This window comes from Pezoporus flaviventris, unplaced genomic scaffold (assembly GCF_033815535.1).
Source record: "Pezoporus flaviventris isolate CSIRO_AGI_PZ_B2104156 unplaced genomic scaffold, CSIRO_AGI_Pfla_v1 ptg000003l, whole genome shotgun sequence".
Taxonomy (NCBI): Eukaryota; Metazoa; Chordata; class Aves; order Psittaciformes; family Psittacidae; genus Pezoporus; species Pezoporus flaviventris.
This window is the reverse complement of record NW_026892551.1, coordinates 12,269,171-12,292,148: the sequence shown is the minus strand read 5'-3', so window position 1 is coordinate 12,292,148 and position 22,978 is coordinate 12,269,171. Positions and strand designations below refer to the sequence as shown.

The window sequence follows — 22,978 nt, the reverse complement described above, 5'->3', positions numbered from 1 at the left end:
TTTGTAATGATCTGTCACAATTTTATGGAAGAGATTCTTGTTCATGTAATTTTTCAATACTTTTTTAACTTGTATTTACTTGAAAACTGTGATTCAGTAAATGAACTAATCTTGGACATTGATGAACTAATCTAGGGCTATTCTAAAAGTAATATATACCAGTGGTTTTGGATCATGGTTACTCTGACACATTCATTTTCTTTTGCTTTCTTTTTCTGCAGATTCTCCTTGTCCCTTTTTAGGTTATCTGCTAAGTAGTGAGGTCAGAACACTTCAGACCAGTCAGTATTCTGCCATTAATATAACATTACTTAATTATTTATACCAATCATTTCTTTCTGTGAAAGTACATTTTCCTCATAATTTTCCATATCACTATCTAACATAGACCACATACACCATATTCTATCACATGGCTTTTATTCTGCATTTGAGATTCCAAGATGGCCACAAGAAACCAGTGTTTTACCATTCTTAGAAACTGCTTATATCCATTACTTACATTTACTCATTTATTTCAGTCTAGGATCCTCCTCTGTATGTGCACTTAGTTAGCTTTTGCACAGTACCAGAGGATTAAATCTTGCTAATCCAAATTACAGAAGTCAGAGTGATGTTATGAATGGGTAAGGTGCATGGAACATTGTTAGAAGCATATACTTCTAATCTCACACATCTCATTCTATTAGTGTAAATATACAGAAAAAAAAATGTTTCTTATATATGCCCTTCAAATTAAATGAATAAATAAGCAAAGGTGTGTGGAAACAGAGACTTAAAAGTGGGTTTGTACATTTAGGAAATTAAAATTATAAAATAATCTAACTTTATTCCTTTTAATTCTATCCAGTTAGTACTGTGCTGCATTAACTTTTCACATCAGGCATAATTCCAGTCACTGCCTGGTGGAGTTTAATTATTACCTATTTTTTTTATGGGAAAGGAGTTAACTATAGAACAGATTTCAAAATAAGCTTGATTTAGCATGCTAGGATACTTTTTACATGATGGGCCACATAACCTTAAAATACTTTCATAATACTAGCATTTACCCCCTGTTTTGTATGCTAGCTAATAAAGTGTTAACTTGCTTAGCTCATATAGTTCTATATGCAAATGCTTCATATTTGGTAGCAAACACCAGGAGGTAATCATTGTGAATCACAATCAAAATCATTGTGAATTGCAATCATTCATGTCAGCATTTCAGTGGAGAAAGTTGTGAGGAAAAAAAAAATAAATTATTGAGGAGAGATAATACAGTGTCAGCATCATCTCACAGACCAAATATTGAGGAGTGCTTTATGAACTCAGCATGTCTTCAAAACATGTGACTAGCACTCAGGTCTCCTGCATTGACATGTGGAAGCAAGACTCACTGAACACAGATGATAGTCAAGGACGCAGCAGCATCACAAGAGGTATGAGATGAGCAGATGCAAGTTGAGTCTGCATGATCCTCAGCTGAGGCAGATCCTCAGTTATTAGAAATACACATTACATTGGCTGTAATAAAAGCTCCTACTGTGTACATACTGCTGTGCCGTGCCAGGCCCTATCTCTAAACAGTTTTTATCTTCTGTAAATGTTTATAAGCTGTGATTCTTTTCTTTTCAGTCTCATCCACAGAGAGCTGAACCTCTGTCACATGCTGTTCTCTCCTGCTGCTACAGAAAAGCTGCTTCTCCCTGACCTGAATCTGCAAAACAGACTGTGTGGTGTTGCTGCAACAGTGCTACACTCTGCACTGTCTTCCTACATATTTCTATTTTTATTTTCCTGTATGAACAAGGAACAGATCTGTATAGTAAACTAGAACAAATGCAGCTGCACCTAAATTGGGTTAATGGTCATGTCCACTGCCTGAATACTTAGTGTTTGTTGTCATTTTTCCTAAGTAAGAGGAAATTTGTACTTCTAGTATCTTATGATCTAAAAACTATCCTTTGCAAATTCATACCTAACATTTAGCTACACAAACATTTAGAAAGGCTTAAAGGACAAATATAATCCACATCTACAATAAGATATGCATATTGGCTCTTTCTCCAGCATTTTCCTATTCTTTCAACATTTCATTTTCAAGCAGCACAGATGTCATACATGTTTCTCATTGCTGTACCTTCATTTGAAAAACATGCAATGTCTTTTTTCAGATGATGCTGCCTGCCACCGCTGTTTAGTGAAAGAACTGCAATAACTACACCTAGAAACAGAATTCTCAAATACTGATCTAATTTTATTTTGTTTTAAAGTATAGTTTATTTTATATTTTAACTGATGGTTCTAAAGTCATATTCTTCAGTATAAATATGAACATCAAAATGTAAGGTACTGTGGAACTTCTAGTGAATGTTAAGAAAAAGAAAAAAGTAAAGCCTCTCTGAGTATACAGGCTTATAACACAGCTAGCTTTTAATTCAAGTATTTTACTTCATTCCATCCAAGGAATCAGTGGATTAGACTTCTTACATCAATAAAAGCACATCATCATAATACCACAAGTAACCACAAAATACTTTTATAACATTTCCACTTCTTCCTACTTTTCTTCACAGTAAGATAGGGATAATTTTACTTTCCTTTACTTGCTGACTAAGTAGCAACCTAGTTTAAGCTAGTTCTCTAGGTTTTTTCTCTAAAAGATTAACAAATTTATGCATTAAAAACTATAATATTTCAGACAGATACTTAAGGATGTAATACACTGCATACCAAACTTTTTAATTGATTAGAAAAGGTGCGTACATATTTGGTTAAGTTATAAATGAAACATAATTTCTAGAAAGCTAAAAATATTTTAAACAAATGTAACTAGATATTTTGTTAAAATTATTTCTTGAGACTACAATAATTTTGAACAAAGAATGAACAATATTATACTTTTCCTTAAATATTAGTAGCTCTTCATTGGACCAAAAGTCCTGGCAGCATTTCTTGACTGATTTAGATACCCCCACCCCAGCCTTGAAATAGAAAGTTATTTTACTATTTTCTACTGAAGAAAATGCAAAATATAACTTTTATAAAGTAACAGATATCCTCTAATACCTTTGTTGTTATCCATTCCTCCAACAGCATAAAGTGTCCCAACTGTAGATTTTCTAGGTTTAGTTCTTGGACTTTGCATGAGAGTTCTTCTCTCTGGTAAAAGGTGGTATTTCATGGCTTCCAGAATAAGCTTCTGGCATTCTAGGTCATCCTTAAAAAGTGCATGGTTTTCTAGGTCAGCCAATATCTGTAAATGACATGATCATGAATCAAAAATGCTAGAAATTCCTAGAAAAGTAATACCATGCAATGAGAGAAGATCACAAAATGGATATCATATCACTTAACTGTAGAATACAGAGGTTTGCATTGCTCCTGGAAGATCAGGAAAGTAAGTATTTAGTTGATTTTTAGAAGACTTAAGGCAACTTTTAGATCACTGTTTCACCATCCCTTAAGACTGCAATCTTACTTTCTTTTACTGAAGACACTGAAAAAAAATAAGTATTCTCTTGTAGGCTACAGCTTGACTTACTTCAGTGTTTCCCATTGTAACTCTGAGAGGATCCAGAAGGCATCTCTTTGCAAGCATCTTGAATGTGCGGTCATGTAATGTAACAACATTCCACAGTATTTTATGTAATACTTCCAGGTACACCCCTTATTTCTAAACTCAAACTAAACTAAACAACCACCACCAGCAAAACAAACCCAGAAGCCCTAATAACAAGAAAAGCCCAAAATAAATGATGACGATGACAATCATGATGATAATAATAATAATAATAATAATAATAATAATCATGGCACAAAAAACCCACAACAACAACAACAAAAAACCAAACATAACAAAATGTGGGTGACGGATAGAAATAGTTAATGAAATGGTGTCAAATGACTGCTACTGCTGAACCCAGGACAAATGGATCCAGGCATTATTGCCCTGGCCCGGCTTGAGCCTTGGGAACAGTAAAGAAAATACCAGGTGCTGTTGCCCTGGATGGGCTCAAGCCTTGGGAACCATGAAAAAAACACCAGGTGTTAATGCCCTGCTCAGGCCTAAGCCTTGGGAACTATAAAGAGAAATATAAAGGGTAAAAATGGGTTAGCAAAACAAAGCAGGCGGTCTGCAAGATAAAGCAGGATGTGCATCTCAAAGACAGACCAAACAGTGTGAATATTTGTAACCCTTAGTAGTGTTGCTAAATCGGGATAAGGGAGTAAAAGAGTGGAAAGTTACTGCTTAGCACTTAGTACACTATAAAAGGGATGCGAGGCGACCAATCAAAGAATGCTTGATCACGTGTAAAGGAAGTAGAATTATATAAATATGGGCTTGTCACACAATAAAGCGTCTTATGCTGGATTCACAATGGATCAGGCATAGTCCATTTCTTCCCTCAACAAAACAAAAAGCAAACAAAAAAACAACCAACCAAACAAAAAAAAACTGAAAGAACTTGCTTGTGCAATTGCTGTAAAATTGCTGGCAAATTTAAAGATTAATAATCTAGATAATGATAATTGGCATAAAACCTTATAACCAATAATTATCAGAATGGATGCTCAGTGCATACAGCAGAAAGAATATTCTATAATGTTTCCAAGGAAGAAGGCTTTAAGTTTAAATTTTGAGTATTTGATTCATTTGTCTGTAGACATTTCTACTGGCTTTTGAGATGCTGTATAAGATCTCACTGGACTAAGCAACTTGGTCTAACCTCATAGCTGACCCAACTGTCAGTAGGACGTTGGACTACAGACCTGTGGTATACTCCCACCTAAATGATTCTGTGACCTCACTGATATCAGATCACAAGAGTGCAATGCTTATGGAGATTTTGTGCCATATCTGCCAGACCCATATGGATATCTTGGATACCCTAAGTAATCAGAACTTTGTCAGACTCTCAATGTTTATGTTTAGGCAATTGAGTATTACCTCTAGATGCTTGATCCCTATATTCTGCTTACTATCAAATTAGAGTGGGTTTTAATTGGATATGGCAGCATATATGTACAGTCTGGTAGATTTGTAGATCTCATAGGAAATCTATCGGGGAGACAAAATCATTTTCAGAGAAGCAGATGAAAGCCAGGAAGCAGGAAAATTTAGTTTCCAGAGTCTATGGGGTGGTATCTTCCTGAGAGACACATATATACAAATGTATTAAAATTGCTTTGCAGTTACCTAAACACAGGCAGCCAGATTCTTTTAAAGGACTGTCAGCTATTTCATCTGAACTTCAGTGGCTGTGGAAGAATGAATAACAGTCCTTTGTCAATCTGTCAGCCTTTGCAGGTAACGTGCTCTGTGACATCTAAAATATTATTAGATGTAGACAGTAGACTCCTGCTTCTGATTTTAAGTGTCAGTCACAGAACTAATCTATTCAGGTCCAAAGAAAGGCATTACACACTGCAATACCTTGACTGGTGATCCAGAACTCTTATTTTACATGGCTGATGACCTAACAGACAATAGACCTGCTTATTAAAAGAAATGAGTAGGGAGGTTCATGTAGCCTACAGAAAATGTGTCTCTAGCTGTGGCCATAAGTCAATGTGTAGGGAGCAAACCATAGGACTATGGTAAAGTATACAGTAATTTCCCTTAATATTCCCCCAATATCTAACTTTCAGATCAGGCACATTCTGAGTTGGATGTCTTTTCCATGCATTTTGTAATTTTCAGGGGCCTTATCTTCCATGAAATAGTTCAACCTTTGTCTGAATTTATGTAAATTTGTGGCCTCCATGGTGTTTTCACAACAAGTTCAACCTATCACTCACTGCATATGAAGGTTTCAAACTCGGCTCCTGTTGCATCATTTGCTTTCAATTTGTTTCATACATTTCTCCTACCAGTGCCTCTTTGATTCTTCCATTGAAAGAGAAAACAAATGACAACCCTACCATATTAGGTTCTTTATAATATTCTAGGCTTTAGTCACCTTCTATATTAGTGTCCTGGGTTTAGCAGTAGCAGCCAATTTTTCTCCTTCGTGGTAGCTGGTGCAGCGTTGTGTTTTGACTTTCAGCCTGGGAACAGTGCTGATAATACTGATGTTCAGTTGCTGCTAGGTAATGTTTACCCTGACCAAGGACTTTGTGAGGCTCATGCTCTGCCAGGGAGGAGGGGAAGCCAGGAGGAAGCAGAGACAGGACACCTGACCCAAGCTAGCCAAAGAGGTATTCCATACCACAACACGTCATGCCCGGGGAGGTAACTGGGAGTTACCCAGAAAGACACGGGGTCTTCTGGGTCGGACTCATTTTTCGGCGGGTGGTATCGTATTCTCTTCCCTTGTTATTTTCTCTTATCATTGTTGTCATTGGTGGTAGCAGTGGTGATTTGTGTTGTACATTGGTTGCTGAACTGTTCTTGTCTCAACCCATGGCAGTTGCATTCTTTCAATTCTTCTCCCCATCCCTCCAGGAGCAGGGAAGGGGAGAGCCCCTGGGGGAGGGGGTGGACGACACGGGCCTCGATTGCTTCCAGCCCGGCACCACTTGCTGGGAGTGAGTGAACAAGCTGTCTGGCTAGATTTAAACCATGACAATTAGTTGACTGAGGAACCTCAGCTTAGTTGATCATTGCCTACATGAAAGAAGATTCATGTCTTTTTTTACCCTTGTTGGTTTTTCTAAACTTTTCAGTTTTGTTAGATTTTTTTTGTGAACGGAGCAGAACTGCACACACTATTAAAGATATTGTCAAAACATAAATTTTTGTGGTGGCATAATGATGTGCTCTGCTTTATTTTTCTTTTCTAATAATTTGTAAGTTTTGAATTTCTTTTTGACTGTTACAGATCTAGAAGTTGACTTCTCCAGAAATTTGTATTTTGGAACCCAAAATTTCACTCCTGAATGGAAGTGGCTAAGCCAAAGCCTATGATTTTAAATTTTTAATTAAGGATTGTTTGTTTTTTTAATTATTATGATTTTCTTCTTTATTTATTATTATTCTTTGTTGATCAGGCACATTATATTTCATTTATCTGCACTAAAATTGTAGAAATGAAGTTGTTAAGGATTCTGAGTGGGTTAAATGCTACTCACATCTTGCAAATTAAAATATCACTTTTAATATCACCTTCACTATGAGGGTGGTGAGACACTGGAGCAGGTTTCCTAGAGTGGTGGTCAATGCCCTGTGACTGTCAGTGTTAAAGAGGCATTTGAACAATACTGTTAATAATATGCTTAAACTTTCTGTCTGCCCTGAAGTGGTCAGGCGGTTGGACTAGTTGATCACTATAGGCCCCTCCCATCTGAAATTAATCTATTCTATTCTGTTCTGTTGTCTTCTCTTCTTGATCTTGCAAGGGGAACAGGTAACACAAAGAAAAGCATGGGATTTATTAGTTTGCCCAATGACTGCATAAATAATACATTTACAGTATCTTAAATGAAATAATCTTCATATCCGTATGTCCTTCTTAGGATGTAAAAGTGTCTTGGGGTCAGCTGTATCAGTTATTTTTCTCCTTACTAGTAGCTGGTACAGTGCTTTGTTTCAGCTTTAGTTTGAGAATAATGCTGGTTACACACCAATGTTTTAGTTGTTGCTAAGTAATGCTTATCCTGATCAAGAACTTTTCAGTCTCTCCTGCTCTGCCAATGAGGAGTGGCACAAGGAGCTGAGAAGGAGCAAAGACAGGACACCTGACCCAAAACAGCCAAAGGGGTATTTCATAGCACACCGTGTTATGCTCCATATATAAACTGTGGGGAATCACCCAGAAGGCCCAGATTGCAGCTCAGGTTGGGCTGGGTATCAGTCTGCGGATGATGAGCAGTTGTACTGTGCATCACTTGTCTTTATTGTTGTTTTTTTTTCTTCCCTTTTTGAGTTTTATATTCTCTCCCCTCGTTATTTCCCTTATCATTATTAGTATTGGTGGTAGTAGTAGTAGTTTTGTATTATACTTTAGTTATTGAACTGTTCTTATCTCAGCCTGTGGGGTTTACATTCTTTTGATTCTTCTCCCCATCCTGCTGGAAGGAGGGCAGGGTGGGGGCAAGAAAAGAGGAGGAGAGAGCAACCTGCTGCATGGTTCTGACTTACCAGCTGGGCTTAAATCATGACAGAAAGTAAATGCTATAATGAATATATGCTATATCACAAATGTATGACTAAGAAGGCTAAACCAAATAACAGTGTTTTTCTTTTTTATCACTAAACCTATGGACTGAACACAAAGGTGTTATTACTTAAAATACAAGAAAGTTAAAAGAATGAAAATGTGAAAGCGAAAAGATGGCTAAATTCTTTGATGATAATGTTTTCAGAGAATGTCACTAAACATGGTCCAGATAAATAGTTTTATGTAAATGTTTTCATATACATTATGCATCAATAACAAATGACCCCACAATCATGAAAGCAAAAATAAATAAATGAAAGGAAAAGTCAGACAGGATACAAATAAACTGAGAATGTATGCATCAATATATTTTGAGGACTATGAGTATCTTTCAGGATCTCTGAATAAATTGCTGTCATTGTGACAAACCTGGATTAATGTAATAACAAATGAAGGGATGAGGCCTTAAGTTTCCCCTCCTCAGCCCCCCAGTTAATAATGAATATGCTTTCTTTCATTTAGGAAGATCAGGTTTTTGAAAATTGTCATATGAACTCTATTTCTGGTGGGACAAGCACTTTTCTCATCTTACATGGAAAATGAAGTATAGAAGTCCCTCCATATATTTGTTTTCCAAAAGTGTATTTGATATTATTTTCTAATCAAACAACAGTACCTAGCATAGCAGTTCTTATAAGTGTGCATGATTATTGTATTAAGAAACCACTAAAACATCTTAGAAACAGCAACAGCAGAATAATCATAGAATGAATTGAGTTGGAAGGAATCTTCAAAGGTCACCTAGTCCAACCCCTCTGCAATTAGTAGGGACATCTTCAACTAGACCAGATTGCATAATAAATAACTGATTGGAAAACCAAGAAAAATATTGAGATTGGATAATATGAATTAAGCCTAAGAGAAATGTTACAGAAAAGATTCAAAATTAAATCTGCCACTCTTTTAAATTGGTCACAGACTCCCATTGTGGAATCTCCCTAGCATGTAAGTATGTTTCAAACTAATTAGTTTCTGCTGATCTATGAGGCCATATTCCTTTGGCCACACAAATTCAGTAGAAGAAAGCTAATATCGTATACATAATTATCTTATATTGAAGGATTACTCCTCAGAAATACACTTGCCTGTGTCTAGAGTTCAGATAATTTCAACAAGAAAAAGCCTATTTTGGAAAAATACATTCAGTAGACAGCCATTAAGACTACGGCCAGATTACAATTTGTACTTACATTTGTAAGAGCTTTTTGGCTAAAGCCTCAAGATGCTGGGTTGTCACAAGTCTTATTAAAATGATATGGTGCACAGGCAGAACTGACACGTGCAAAAAACAGCAGTGTTCTTTGATGGCAGTATTTTTAAAGGGGTCACTATACATGGTTGAGTTTAATAGCTCAATATAAATGTAAATAAATTTCATGTGAAAAAAATTAGACTTGAAAATATCCTTAAAATTTGATATTGACTTTTTTTTTTAACAGTAAAATGGACAGCTCTCAAAGTCTGCTCTTTTCAATCAAAATGGAAGCCCCTTAAAATTTTATCAGGAAGTGCATTAAAATGCATATCACTCTAACACATTTGTCAAACCGTATTATGACCTAACATATGCTACCTTCATGTCTTATGTCATGAACTTAAATATCAATATTCCACTCTTTTACCTCATAGCTGGTGAATGCTTTCACAAAGACTGTAAAGGTATTACCTAAAATACATTTCTGCATGTTTTTACATTTAATATTAATGAGATCAGTTCAGTAAAAGAATAGTCGAACAATCACTGCGTTTTTTACTGTATTTCTTAAACTAAGTTGAGCACCAAGAAAACTGAGTCTGTGGTTAAAGTCCAATTTATTTTCAAATTTATTTACCTTCCCTAGTGTGCAGAGAAAATACAATTCCCAGGAAAGGATATTAGCTATTATTTTTAATAACTTTCCAAAGGGTTTATCCTTATAATCTTGACAGCCACAATATCAGTGGAAAGGCTCAGAAACTACAGAGTACCAAGAAATTAAAAGCAAGCATTTTATAAGGTAGATGTGATAAGGATTAAATATTAAAGTGTGCTAATAATCAGCAGTATTAAGTATACATCATAATGCCATGCTAATTTATATTTCATAATATCAAGATTTTTTTTAATATATTGCTTTGTGATTTTTTTCTTCCCAATTGAAGTGCTCAACACACTACTCAGTAGATCAAAAATCAAAGATCTGAAGACAAATCACGTTCAGATTTTAAGCAGGATAATCTCTTCTCTTGTAAAATGATTTAATATACATCTGGGACTACTAACCCAGTGTACTCTGATAAGAATTAATTTAACAGAATACAGGCACAAGAAAACTGATAAATTAAATTATCAGTTTCCCCTGCACAAATTTGAGGCAATATATTAAGTTATGTATGTTTTCTAATGCTTAATGGAATTAGTGGAATTGATGACAATTTTTTTTTTCAGCAAGATCATTATATCAGTAAGAATTCACGTCTAATGATCATGTTTGGTGACTTCCTACCAGACAGCTACTTCTTTATTCTGATGTTCCAATATCTACCTAGAATCTTAAGGCAAATATTTATAAGATCTTCTGACTGAGTTGCCAGGTGTTTCAAATAAAGACATAACAATCAGTGAACACTGTTCTGTCCCAAAATTCTCAGATTTCATGCACCAAAAAGAAATAAAGGGTGAAGTCTAATACGTCTTAGGAATGAAAACAAAACAAAACAAGCCCAAAACCAAAAAAACAAATCCCCAGACTTTAAAAACAGACAGAAACCTGCATTCATTTCCTTACAAAAAAAAAAAGAAAAAAGAAAAAAACTAAACAATATGGGTTTTTTTTGTGCAAACAAACAAAACCTATAAACTATAAAAATCTATAACTAACTACATAAACTGTATAAAAAATTATATACTAACTCTAAAAGTAACAGACATATGGAGTAAAACATACTATTCCATATCAAGGCCATTTCCTAAATGTGAAGATATGGAAAAAGTAATTTTGAGAAAAATATTAATTCCTTACTTCCACCCACCTACGTTACCCATGTGAGCTGACTTGTGATAAATGCTGTATTTCTGAATCTCCTAATGTCTAAATCCTACGATTTTATGATTCTATTAGTAAGAGAAAAAATAAGTTCAAATTAAAGCTATAGTTTTTAAATCAAAAGTCCTATAAAGCTGTTTCCTGTTGTCTAAATTTCAATAATTTGCTTTCATGTCTTTCTACTCGATAGTTATCTTTCCTTATTACATCAAAATAATCAATATAATTTTATTAAATCAGGATGCACTTAATCAGGAAATTCAGTAAACAAGGATTTTTCCTTGGAAACCGTATTATGCTCAGCTTGCTCTTTCATGGCTATAACATATAACATTAAAGAGAGAATTGCATATAACACTGAAGGAATATTTCTGGGTTTTGTAACACTTGGAAACTCACAGGGCTGTTACTTTTCAGAACCCTTATTGCAGTGCCACTTCAGCATAGCTACTTCTAGCATTGATAGAAGCTCTCAGACTAGGGATATCCTGAGATTTTTTAGTAACTTTGCGTCATCATGCTTCTCATTTTTTCCTAGTTAAAACACCCACCAATTCCTTTCTCAACGGTACTTCTAAATTACTTTCCACTTGATGATCTTAAATGTCTTTTCCAACGTAGTTGTTTCTATGCTTCTGTACATTCAGTACAATTCTGCAGAGAGCAGGAATTCTTCAACTCAATGAAGTACACTCACTTTGATTTCTGGAGTGAAAAGTATTTAAGTACTGACAAAAGAAAAGTCAAGCTTAACAAGCACAAAAGGAGGAGGTTGGTTCTTGCACAGTGACACAGCAATACCAGACTGTGCCCTTTTTGCCACCTGCCTTGCCATCACCCTTGGTTCTCACCTTCCTTCCTTGGTGAGCATCTCCCCTGCTGCTCCCTGACAGATCTTCTCCAGCACCTCTTTTAGCCTTTTGATTTTGCAAGTGCAAGCCAGGTGAGAGTACTAGTAATTTGATTAATTGATTGGAACGATATTAAGGTAAATCTAACATTTTCTACATAAATGATCATCTGATAGATGGGGTAAATTCCACTTACCCCTTTGAAAATGTGGCACCTAGGATGAAATTCAGCCACTATTAGGCAAAAAGATGATGCCAGCTGTCCTGGGAAGGAAGCAGTTACCCTCTCTTCTCCTGCAACCCACTCTTGGAAGAGACTACAAGAAAATAGAATTGCCAGAGAACTGCCTTGTCAAAACTTTTATAGTATCCTCATCCTTTTGAAGAGGCACAAAACATGCCCTCATTATTTAAGTAAAGCTTCCTCTACCTTGTGAAAAGGGTGAAATGCGACAACATTTGCTTAGTCAGGGAGAACTCAAATTTCACCACCTTGATATGTTCTTCAGACACAATAATTACCCAGAAAGGGAGAGGAAATACCACAGGATAGCTACCATTAAAAAGAAAAAAAAAAAAAAAAATTGATATTTTGTCCAGAACAGGAGTCGGGTCTATAACACCGAACAAAGTAGAAGCTGTTCCCTTGATGCCAAAGTAAGATATTAAGCACATACAAAATTTTTTATCTTCTTTTTTCCACGTGATAGCTGCTGCTAAAAGGGGCACAGTATTATTCATATGCTTTATGTGGTCTCTATCTGCTCATGTCTATTTATTTTGGTCAGAATTTTGAACAGTCCTTAACAACACATAATTAGAATCATAGAATCATAGAATAGTTACGGTTGGAAAGAACCTTAAGATCATCCAGTTCCAACCCGCCTGCCATGGACAGGGACACCTCGCACTAAACCATCTCACCCAAGGCTTCGTCCAACCTGGACTTGAACACTGCCAGGGATGGAGCATTCACAGCTTCCCTGGGCAACCTATTCCAGTGCTCACCACCCTCACAGGAAAGAATTTCTTCCTTATATCCAATCTAAACTTCCCCTGTTGAAGTTTTAACCCGTTACCACTTGTCCTATCACTACAGTCGTTAATGAAGAGTCCCTCTCCAGTATCCCTACAGTCCCCGCTTCAGATACTGGAAGGCTGCTATGAGCTCTCCACACAGCCTTCTCTTCTCCAGGATGAACATCCCAAACTTCCTTGGCTTATCTTATATGGGAGGTGCTCCTGTCCCCCGATCATCCTCGTGGATATTCCATGTCCTATTTTTTTGTTGAGGACACCAGAACTGCACACAATACTCCACGAGAGGTCTCACGGGAGCAGAGTAGAGGGGCAGGATCACCTCCTTCGACCTGCTGGTCATGCTCCTTTTGATGTAGCCCAGGATACGGTTGGCTTTCTGGGCTGAGAGCACACACTGAAGCTGGCTTATGTTAATTTTCTCATCAACCAACACCCCCAAGTCCTTCTCCACAGGGCTGCTCTGAATCTCTTCTCTGCCCAACCTGTAGCTGTGCCTGGGATTGCTCCGACCCAGGTGTAGGACCTTGCACTTGGCATGGTTAAACTTCATACAGTTCACATCAGCCTACCTCACAAGCGTGCCAAGGTCCCTCTGGGTGGCATTCCTTCCCTCCAGCATATCAACCGAACCACACAGCTTGGTGTCATCGGCAAACTTGCTGAGGGTGTACTCAATTCCACTGTCCATGTTGCCAAGAAAGATGTTGAACAGGATTGGTCCCAACACCAACCCCTGAGGGACACCACTTGTTACTTGTCTCCAGCTGAGCATTGAGCCATTGACCATAACTGTGTGAGGCCATCCAGCAAGTTCTTTATCCACCGAATAGTCCATCTGTCAAATCTTTACTATACTCTGAACAGTATTAAAATTTATACCCAATGTTATGTTAATGGTTTTATAGATAGAAAGTAACTTCCAGTTCTCTAAATATTATCTCAGTGTTTAGATGCATTCTCCCTATAAAAGAACCCTGAAGTGCCTTCAGAAACTTGTATGTCAATGATATATGGAACACAGGATTAGCCTTATTTTGCTGGTATTAACCATAACAGACAAACAAAAAAACTTTAAGTTAACTGAATAAATGAAATGCAGATTTTCATGGCACATTTTTTTTTTTAACAAAGCCCTTGAGTATCCTTCTTGATCCAAAATATACCTGATGTCACTTGACAGCCTTGAGTCAGAGAAACACATTACCATATGAAACAAAAAATCTGAAGAAGAAATGACCTAATGTTTGAACATTGAATAGTTTTCAAGAGAGAGGTTTGACTAATCATCATTTTCTTTTTATGAGTCTTCTTCCATGCACAAATTTGTTGTGGCTGGTGCTTGTTGATTATCATAGCAATGCAGCTACCAGGAAAGAATAGAGGCTTTTGAAATGTAAGGTCATGATTATACTTTGTACAGATTAAAATGAAAAGCAAAAAAAAAGATTTTGTCTGAATTCCTTGAAAGTATAAATATACTGTTTTAAAACATTCTTTAAGAGAAGTTCTCAGTCCAGTTTCGAATTCTTACCATGCTTACATTGCTCTAGCTTTTAGGAAACACTGTTGTCCTCAGTTCAGCAGCAGCAGTCATGTTTCTCCTTCATGGTAGCTGGTGCAGTGCTGTGTTTTGACTTCCAGCCTGGGAACAGTGCTGGTGATACCTATATTTTCAGTTGATTCTAAGTGATGTTTACCCTGACCAAGGACTTTGGGAGGCTCATGCTCTGCCAGGGAGGAGGGGAAGCTGTGAGGAAGCAGAGACGGGACGCCTGACCCAGGCTAGCCAAAGAGGTATTCCATACCACAGCACGTCATGCCCGGGGTGGGGGGTAACTGGGAGTTATTATTTTCTCTTCTCATTGTTGTAGTTGGTAGTAGCAGTGGTGATTTGTGTTGTACATTGGTTGCTGGACTGTGCTTGTCTCAACCTGTGGGAGTTGCACTCTTTCGATCCTCCTCCTCGTTCCTCCGGGAGCGGGGAAGGGGAGAGCCCCGGGTGGGAGGTGCCACTATTGCTCTCAGCCCGGCACCACTCACTGGGAGTTAGTGAATAAGCTGTCTGGCTAGGGTTTAAACCACGACAACTGTTCATCTTTGGGCAAAATTCCAATTAGAAGAATTTTTTATCTGCATAAAGCTGGTAGAAGAAGTCCTTGTTCCTACATAATTTTATTGGTATATAAATGGAAGTATTTCAGTTGCCTAATGTGGTGGAAGGAATAAATTGACACTTTGTATTTTCTATCTATAAGATAACCACAAGAATGCCTGTAAGTACTATTGTAACTGCAGGTTTCAATTGATTCATTGATACTTAGATTAAAACTGTATTTACCTACAAGGATGCTGGAGAGGGACTCTTCACTAGGGACTGTAGTGATAGGACAAGGGTTAATGGGTTAAAACTTAAACAGGGGAAGTTTAGATTGGATATAAGGAAGAAGTTCTTTACTGTGAGGGTGGTGAGGCACTAGAATGGGTTGCCTAGGGAGGTTGTGAATGCTCCATCTCTTGCCATGTTCAAGGCCAGGCTGGACAGAGCCTTGGGTGATATGGTTTAGTGTGAGGTGTCCCTGCCCATGGCAGGGAGGTTGGAGCTAGATGATCTTAAAGTCGTTTCCAACCCTAACTATTCTATGATTCTATTCTATGATTCTACACACCTAATTATACTGATGCAGCGATCTACACTTACACTGATTGTGATAGGCTTGCTCTCCAGTAAATGAAGAAAAAAAAAATCTTGCTTTTAAGACAAATACCTGTTTAAGTAAATATCTCATACATTTCATATTTACTTTCTAGATTTCTAAAGTTAGGTGAGATTAATCTCTCTTTGAGTACATTGTATTTTTTCTTCTCTAATCCTTCAGGAAAAAAATAAGATAATTCTGAGACCCATGCATATGTTACAATTGTGTTAAAGTAGTACATGTGAAATAATAAAACTTCTAGAGGTCAAATTGCATTCATAAGGAGGACAAATTAAAAAAAAAAAAATCACATTAAAAAAGAAACATATTAAAAAATTACCCCAATTCTAGAAGCAACAATACGGTTGGGCTGTGATAAAATGTTCTTATCACCTGGTCTCACTTGGTTTAAAGAGAGATTGCTTTATTTGAAGCTCTTCTGAATCAAATTCTTACTTTTTCTTGTGTAAGTGATAAGTTTAATAGAAGATTAGGTAAAAACATGACAGATGCCTATGAACAGAACACAAATGTTATTCAGTCAATAGCAAGTCATAGCCTACATTTGAATATCACTGGGTTATTTTTCCCTTTTTTTAACTGTAGTCATCTGTTGACTGTGGTTAACTATGTAATATTTATTTCATTTTCATAAAATCCCCATAAGAGAATAAGTACATAGAAATGGAATATCAAAGAAGCATCTTTTCCCTAAATAATGTTCTTCTGTTTCAAATACAATCCTCAAGTCTTAGAAAGAGGCAAAAAAGGGTGGATAAGAAAACCTCACATAGAAGAGAAATGTCAATATAAACACCTTTTTGATATAGTATACTTCAAGGATAAATGTTACAAATGTCTAATAAAAAAAATTCTTCTAGTACATACATAATCTCTAAAATGTTGATGACATCAAGAGTAAGATAGGTTTCTATTTGTAAAACTACTTGTTAATAACTGTTGAGAGTAGTGATTTGTTGCAGAATGGCTCTAAGAGCAAGGCCATGGATCCTTAGAGGCCTTGTGCGAGCAAAGCAAGGTGTAGGCCTCAGAGGTAACCGGATACAGGACGTGGGAGGAGAATGTGAAGGAAGCTGTGTAGAACTAACCAATACTGTTCTGATGAGTAGGCGTGGCTAAACACCACGTGGATATAAGCGAAGTGCGCCGCAAATAAAGTAGAAGTTTGCTTATCACCCATATTGGGTTGGCGTGTCTTGCTTCTCCTCGCCGCTTACAAATGGCGCCTGAACAGGGACCATGGACTACAGGGCCCCGGACACCAGGGAGCCAGATTACAGGGCCCCGGTTAACGGGGACCCGGAACACAGGGTCCCGATTAGCGGGGACCCGGAATACAGGGCCCTGGTTAGCGGGGACCCAGACTACAGGGCCCCGGTTAACGGGGACCCGGAACACAGGGTCCCAATTAGTGGGGACCCGGAATACAGGGCCCCGGTTAGCGGGGACCCGGAATACAGGGCCCCGGCTACCAGGGACCCAGATTACAGGACCCAGGTTAATGGGGACCCGGAACACAGCGTCCTGATTAGCGGGGACCCGGAATACAGGGCCCTGGTTAGCGGGGACCCGGAACACAGGGCTCCGGTTAGCAGGGACCCGGATTACAGTGCCCCGGTTAACAGGGACCCGGAATACAGGGCCCCGGTTACGGGGACCCAGAATACAGGGCCCCGGTTAACAGGGGCCCAGAATACAGGGCCCCGGTTGACGGGGACCCGGAATACAGGGCCCTGAGTATGAGGGACCCGGAACGGCGAGTAAGCGGCGTCGGCGGCAGCGGCTGGGGAGCGAGGGCAATGCTGCTGCGGTGGCGTGATGGACCTGGGTGCTTGGACTGACCAAAAGGAGTCCGCCGCTGGGGCGAACCAGACTCTGCTGTGTCGGGAGGCCGATCTGGAGACCGAGGTTACAGGATGATCCAGAAGAAGACGATCCGGAAAAGGCTGGCCATGAAAATGGACCAAGAGGTAGCCCTGGACTTATTACAGTGCTTTTTATAAAAGCGGGGAATTGAGCCCTGAACTTATTACAGTGCTTTTTATAAAAGTGGGGAATTGAGCCCTGGACTTATTACAGTGCTTTTTATAAAAGCGGGGAATTGAGCCTGAGACTCTAAAGCAGCTAGCAGGTCTAGTGGCTGTAGGGAAGGCTGAGGGATTTTTTGTAGATCCTAATACAGTTTTTGAGGAGAGTGAGTGGCGAAAGTCTGGTGATGAACTATTTGACTCAATGCTTAATGATGATAAAAGGGGAAAGAAACTGGGTAAACCACGGAGAGAAGTAACAAACTGTATAAAAAGATACAAGGCGGAAAAGAAAACTGCCGTGGTAGCAATGGAGAAACTAGGAACAGATGTCCCCGGTCGGTTGAAGCCGGGGGAAGATTACAACTCGTTTCCCCCACAGGGTTTCCGCCCCCCCTTCCTTTTCTCCCCCTCCTTCATCAGAAGGTGCTGCGGAGGAAGTGTAACCCCCTGCTCCCCCACCACCCCAGTTCCGAAAGTAGGGACTTTGAAGAGGACAGAGAAAGTATATTAGAAGGGATACGCATGATGAATGTCGAGGAAGCTGAAAGGAAGAGGGTGGTGCCTCGGTGCCGGATTGATTGGGGCACCATTTTGAAGCACGCAGTAGAAAATAGAGATCATGCGCTAGTGGGAGATTTAAAGGAACTGCGAGCCTTTCCAACCCATTATGCCCTAGAGTGGAAATTTTTAACTCAGTTACGGAGGAGCCAGGTCTGCAGATGGCCACATATCGAACGAGAGACATCTGACAAGAAAGACATAGCTGCGAGCAACGGAGACTCTGAGTTCGGCCCAGGATCAGCCCCCGAATCCCCTGAATCCAAGCCAGATTTATATCCTCTGCTTCCAGACTCTGACTGTTCGTCTCCCGGGTCGGTCTGCTCAGACTCACTGGCCCTGGAGACGCTCAGCTGTAACAATGGTTAACCAAAGATGTGATCATTACTGGTGAATTTTCTGCAATGGGCATCTCTGCATATCCTGTGTTTACTACACAGCAGGGGGCTAAAGAGTGGGAAGCTCTTGATCTCAAAATAGTTAAGGAGGCCTGACAAACAGTGACCACGTATGGGTTAAAATCCTCTTATACTCAAGCTGTATATGTTATGATTTTTTCTTGCAATTGACAGGGAGAGCCCATACAGTTTCTCTGGGATACTCATGTACTAGAAGTTGGTAAATATAAGTATGTCCAGGTTTCTATCAACTCTTGGAGACCTCTGTAGATACTGCTGGCCACTTCTTCCAGCACAGGCTGGCCACCTGTGTCGGAATGAGTGTGCATTTTGGTCAGTATAAAAGCCCAAGCCTCATACGATGTGGGGGAGGCAGAGCCTCTGCGGGGTCGCCCGCTAAGGTTGAGCCTGCCACCTCGCACTGCAATGATGCTTCTCGGAGCTGGTTTCCTGTTAGTCTCCACAGGGTCCTTGTGCCACGTTCTGTACATGGAACTGTAGTGGGAGTAATGATTGTCTGGATTTTGTGCTTCAAATACTGTAATTGTGCGGCGCGTGCTTGTGGGATCCCATATGTGTGCGTGTGTGTGTGCTGAGGGCAGACGGTGTTCTGTGTATTTTTCTTGTTGTTTGGTTCATGTAAAAGCTTTCAACGGGTAGCTGTTTAATATTTCGGGCATGAAAGGGTTAACGTAAAGGTGAGGTTGCTGGCGGGTATTTATGGTTGCTGTTGAAGCAGGCAGGCCGCTATAGCTGCTGCCCAGCAGGCAGGCTTTTGCAGGGATTAAAAAAAAAAAATGGGGGGGGGGAGAAAGAGAGTAATGATGCTGCATTTAACCTGTCTAACCTGTCTACTTCTCAAGAACTGATAACCTGGGGGAGGGGGTATATTTGTGTCCTCCTGCCTACAGGTCCATGGTGACCGCCTGCAAAGTTTGTCAAGCTTTGCCATGAGCTGGACAGACGAATGGAAAAACCTGATGCCTCAGCTGCAGGAGCTGACCGTGAATACCCCAAGCAGAATGAGATAGAGGAAGAGAAAGAACAAATAACAGCAAAACATCACTTGGGGGCAACTGAAAAGTAATATCCTGAATATGTGTGCTTGCAAAGTAGCTATTATTAGAGGTTGTGATTTTGTGTATAAAACCACCTGTATTTACTAGCTAGTTGCTAGTAAGAAACTATATCTTGTATTGTATAGATTTGTCACTTGTAAAAGAGATGTTAGAGTATGGAAATTTGCAGTAGCTGCTAGAAAAAATGCTAAGGCAAAAGCTAAAAAGATTTTAATACAATGGTAGTGTTATAAAGCAGGTAATGGAACAAATTAAGAGGGTGGGAGAATTCCACTGGTAAGAAATTTCTTTGGCTAGTCCCTTGCTACCATCAGCATCTTCAACATGCTGCTGCACCCTGTAATAGTTACTCTGCTAATGTAAATGTGTGTGTGCCTTGCTGTAGTAGCGACTTGTTACTGGACAAAACAAAAGGGGGGAGATGTGGAGACAGTGTTCTCACGGGAGAATGCATAATTGGTACATAAACTTTGAATAATCCTGAAAGATACAGCAAGGCCATGAGAGGCCTGAAGAAGCTTAAACAAGCAAGATAAGAGGCTGGAATTCACCAAGTTAATGAGAACTGTGGGCTGTTGGCAAGCTTTCAAGGTTGAGTTCTCACACCTGTGTTTAACCAATTATATGTTAGTCACTAAGGGTCTTCAAGGCACGTATCCAATCATAATATGCCAAATCACTGTAAGTGCTTCAGCCAGGGCCTTGGCTCAACTAAGTAGACTGAGTTGCTGAGTTGCTAAGCAGACAAATACTACACTGAAGGCAATTTCTGATTTGTTGTTTAATGTTGACTCTGTAAGACATGTAACACTGCAGAACCTTTTGCTGTTGGAACAGGGACATGAATGTGAAGAGTTTGATTGAATGTGTTGTATGAATCTTTCTGGTCATTCTAATTCGATACATGCACAGCAGAAAACCCTGGCTCAGCTTACCCAGCAATTGCAAGTGAGCAATGACCTAGGGATAACTAAATGGTTGTCCTCATGGGGCATTACAGGTTGGCTTAAAACACTGCTATTTGAAGGACTGCGCTTATGTATCATTGCTATTTTAATCACTGTAGTTGTTAGACTTGCTTATAGTTTCGTGGTGAAAACAAGTGAACAGAACGACCCACAATGTTCTGCTCGCACAAAAGAAAAAGGGGGGAATTGTTGCAGAATGGCTCTAAGAGCAAGGCCATGGATCCTTAGAGGCCTTGTGCGAGCAAAGCAAGGTGTAGGCCTCACAGGTAACCGGATACCAGATGTGGGAGGAGAATGTGAAGGAAGCTGTGTAGAACTAACCAATAATGTTCTGATTCTGCCAAATAAAGTAGAAGCTTGCTTATCACCTGTATTGGGTTGGCGTGTCTTGCTTCTCCTCACCGCTTGGTCTTTCCCTTCACAGCTTTCGATGAGTTATGTTTACATGATCTCTGGAAGCATGATTTATGGAGCACTAACAACTAGCAGCAAAACTTGCCATAAAGAAGGATAATTTAATCTTTGCTAGGGTCAACTCTTACCCTGTTATGATCCTGATGAGCTAATTATGCTAAAACTAGCTTAGATACCTCCACACTAAATTGCAAAAATCAGTATGGATCTGGATAACAGGGCGGAATGTACCCTCAGCAACTTTGCTGGTGACACCAAACTGGAAGGAGTGGATGACAGTGCCTGGGAAGGGTCGTGATGCCACCCAGAGGAACCTCAACAGGCTGCAGAAATAGGCTGACAGGAACCTTGTGAAGTTCAATGAAGACATGTGCACCTCCATCTAGGGTGGCGCTATTTTGAAGATCAAGGTAAGGTATCTTCTTGTTTCTATGACCAGAGCTTATAATTGGTTTAGATAATATAATCTAATGCATCAATAAATACATGTTTTCATATGGTCACACCCTCTGCATTCTAATGGGGACCTTTAAGAGAATAAATATTTGCCATAGGATAAACAACAGAAGTAGAATATTTTTATCAAAACATTGTTCCGAACCACTGGCAATACAGAATTAGTACAAAGAGAGGCAAGTTTTGTATTTTCTATTCATCATTGTCATCCCCCAATAATTTTATGACCACTTGTAAAAGGGATTTGCTTAGTGAAGATCCACTCTTCAACTAAATAAATTTACCCTGACATATTTAGTAGCAAATGATATTCTCAGAATATCATGAGACACTGACTAAAAAGTCAAGTAAATTGTCTGTATGCAGGATAAAGAAACAGCATTATGCTGCCACAGCTTTTTATTTGAGCAGCATCTCATTACGGCTACAAAGCATTTACTGATACTTTACTACACTTTACTGATAGAAAACTATATTTGGAAATGTATGTTATATATACCTGCATTTAATGGTTATCATTTTCACTATTTACAAATTTTCAGTCACTTAACCTACACAAGAAATGCCAGCCATTGACAGAACTTTTGAACAACTTTGAACTATTATGTCTTTCCTCAGAAAAAATACCAGCCCACAAGATGCCTCCATAGCCATAGAAGTTGTTATAAAAAAGTTAGCTTTACTGCATGACCTACATAAGAAAATTAGAGAAATACAATATTTTGTCTGTACTGACTATAATAAATTAATCGCCATTTCACAGGGAAATGGAATTTCAGACCCAAATTTCTCACACATTGATAAACTAATAGAAGAATATGGAGATCATTCTAGAAGCTCCTTTTCTTTATGGGCTGAGAAGTTATTAATTCTTAACATAATGTATTTGGTTTTATTTATTTGAAGTTAAAATAAATATTATTTTAAATACTGTCAAACTTCCTCACATTCCTCAGTTTTATATTATCCTGATACAGACTGATGTTCAAATCAAGTGATTACATAATTCACTTACATAAATTGTAAGCATTTAGCACCATTTCAAATGCTGCATGGTGCCTAAAAACCCACATAAAGCCAGTAAATATGGCACTGGATTTATGCTTCTAGAATATCTTTTCGGAGCCAGGCAGCATAATAATCCATGGAACCTCTCAAAGCAGTACATCGGTTTGTTCTTGTGCTGGGAACTGCAATAGATCTTCATCGTCTACATTGTGAGGCCAGGAACCTAGCTGATGTGGAGAAGCCTACACACATAGGTCTGTAGAAACTTGATCATGCCTTCAATCCTTT

The 22,978-nt window shown here is 38.8% G+C and overlaps 1 protein-coding gene across 1 annotated transcript in view; it reads right to left on the bottom strand.

The window, feature by feature from the left end:
- KLHL1 (kelch like family member 1) overlaps positions 1 to 22,978 on the bottom strand; it is a 213,955-nt gene that overhangs the window by 47,871 nt on the left and 143,106 nt on the right. The window contains exon 6 of the mRNA XM_061445293.1: positions 3,052 to 3,238. Within this exon, the coding sequence (XP_061301277.1) occupies positions 3,052 to 3,238 (187 nt within the window). The remainder of the gene's footprint in view (positions 1 to 3,051; positions 3,239 to 22,978) is intronic.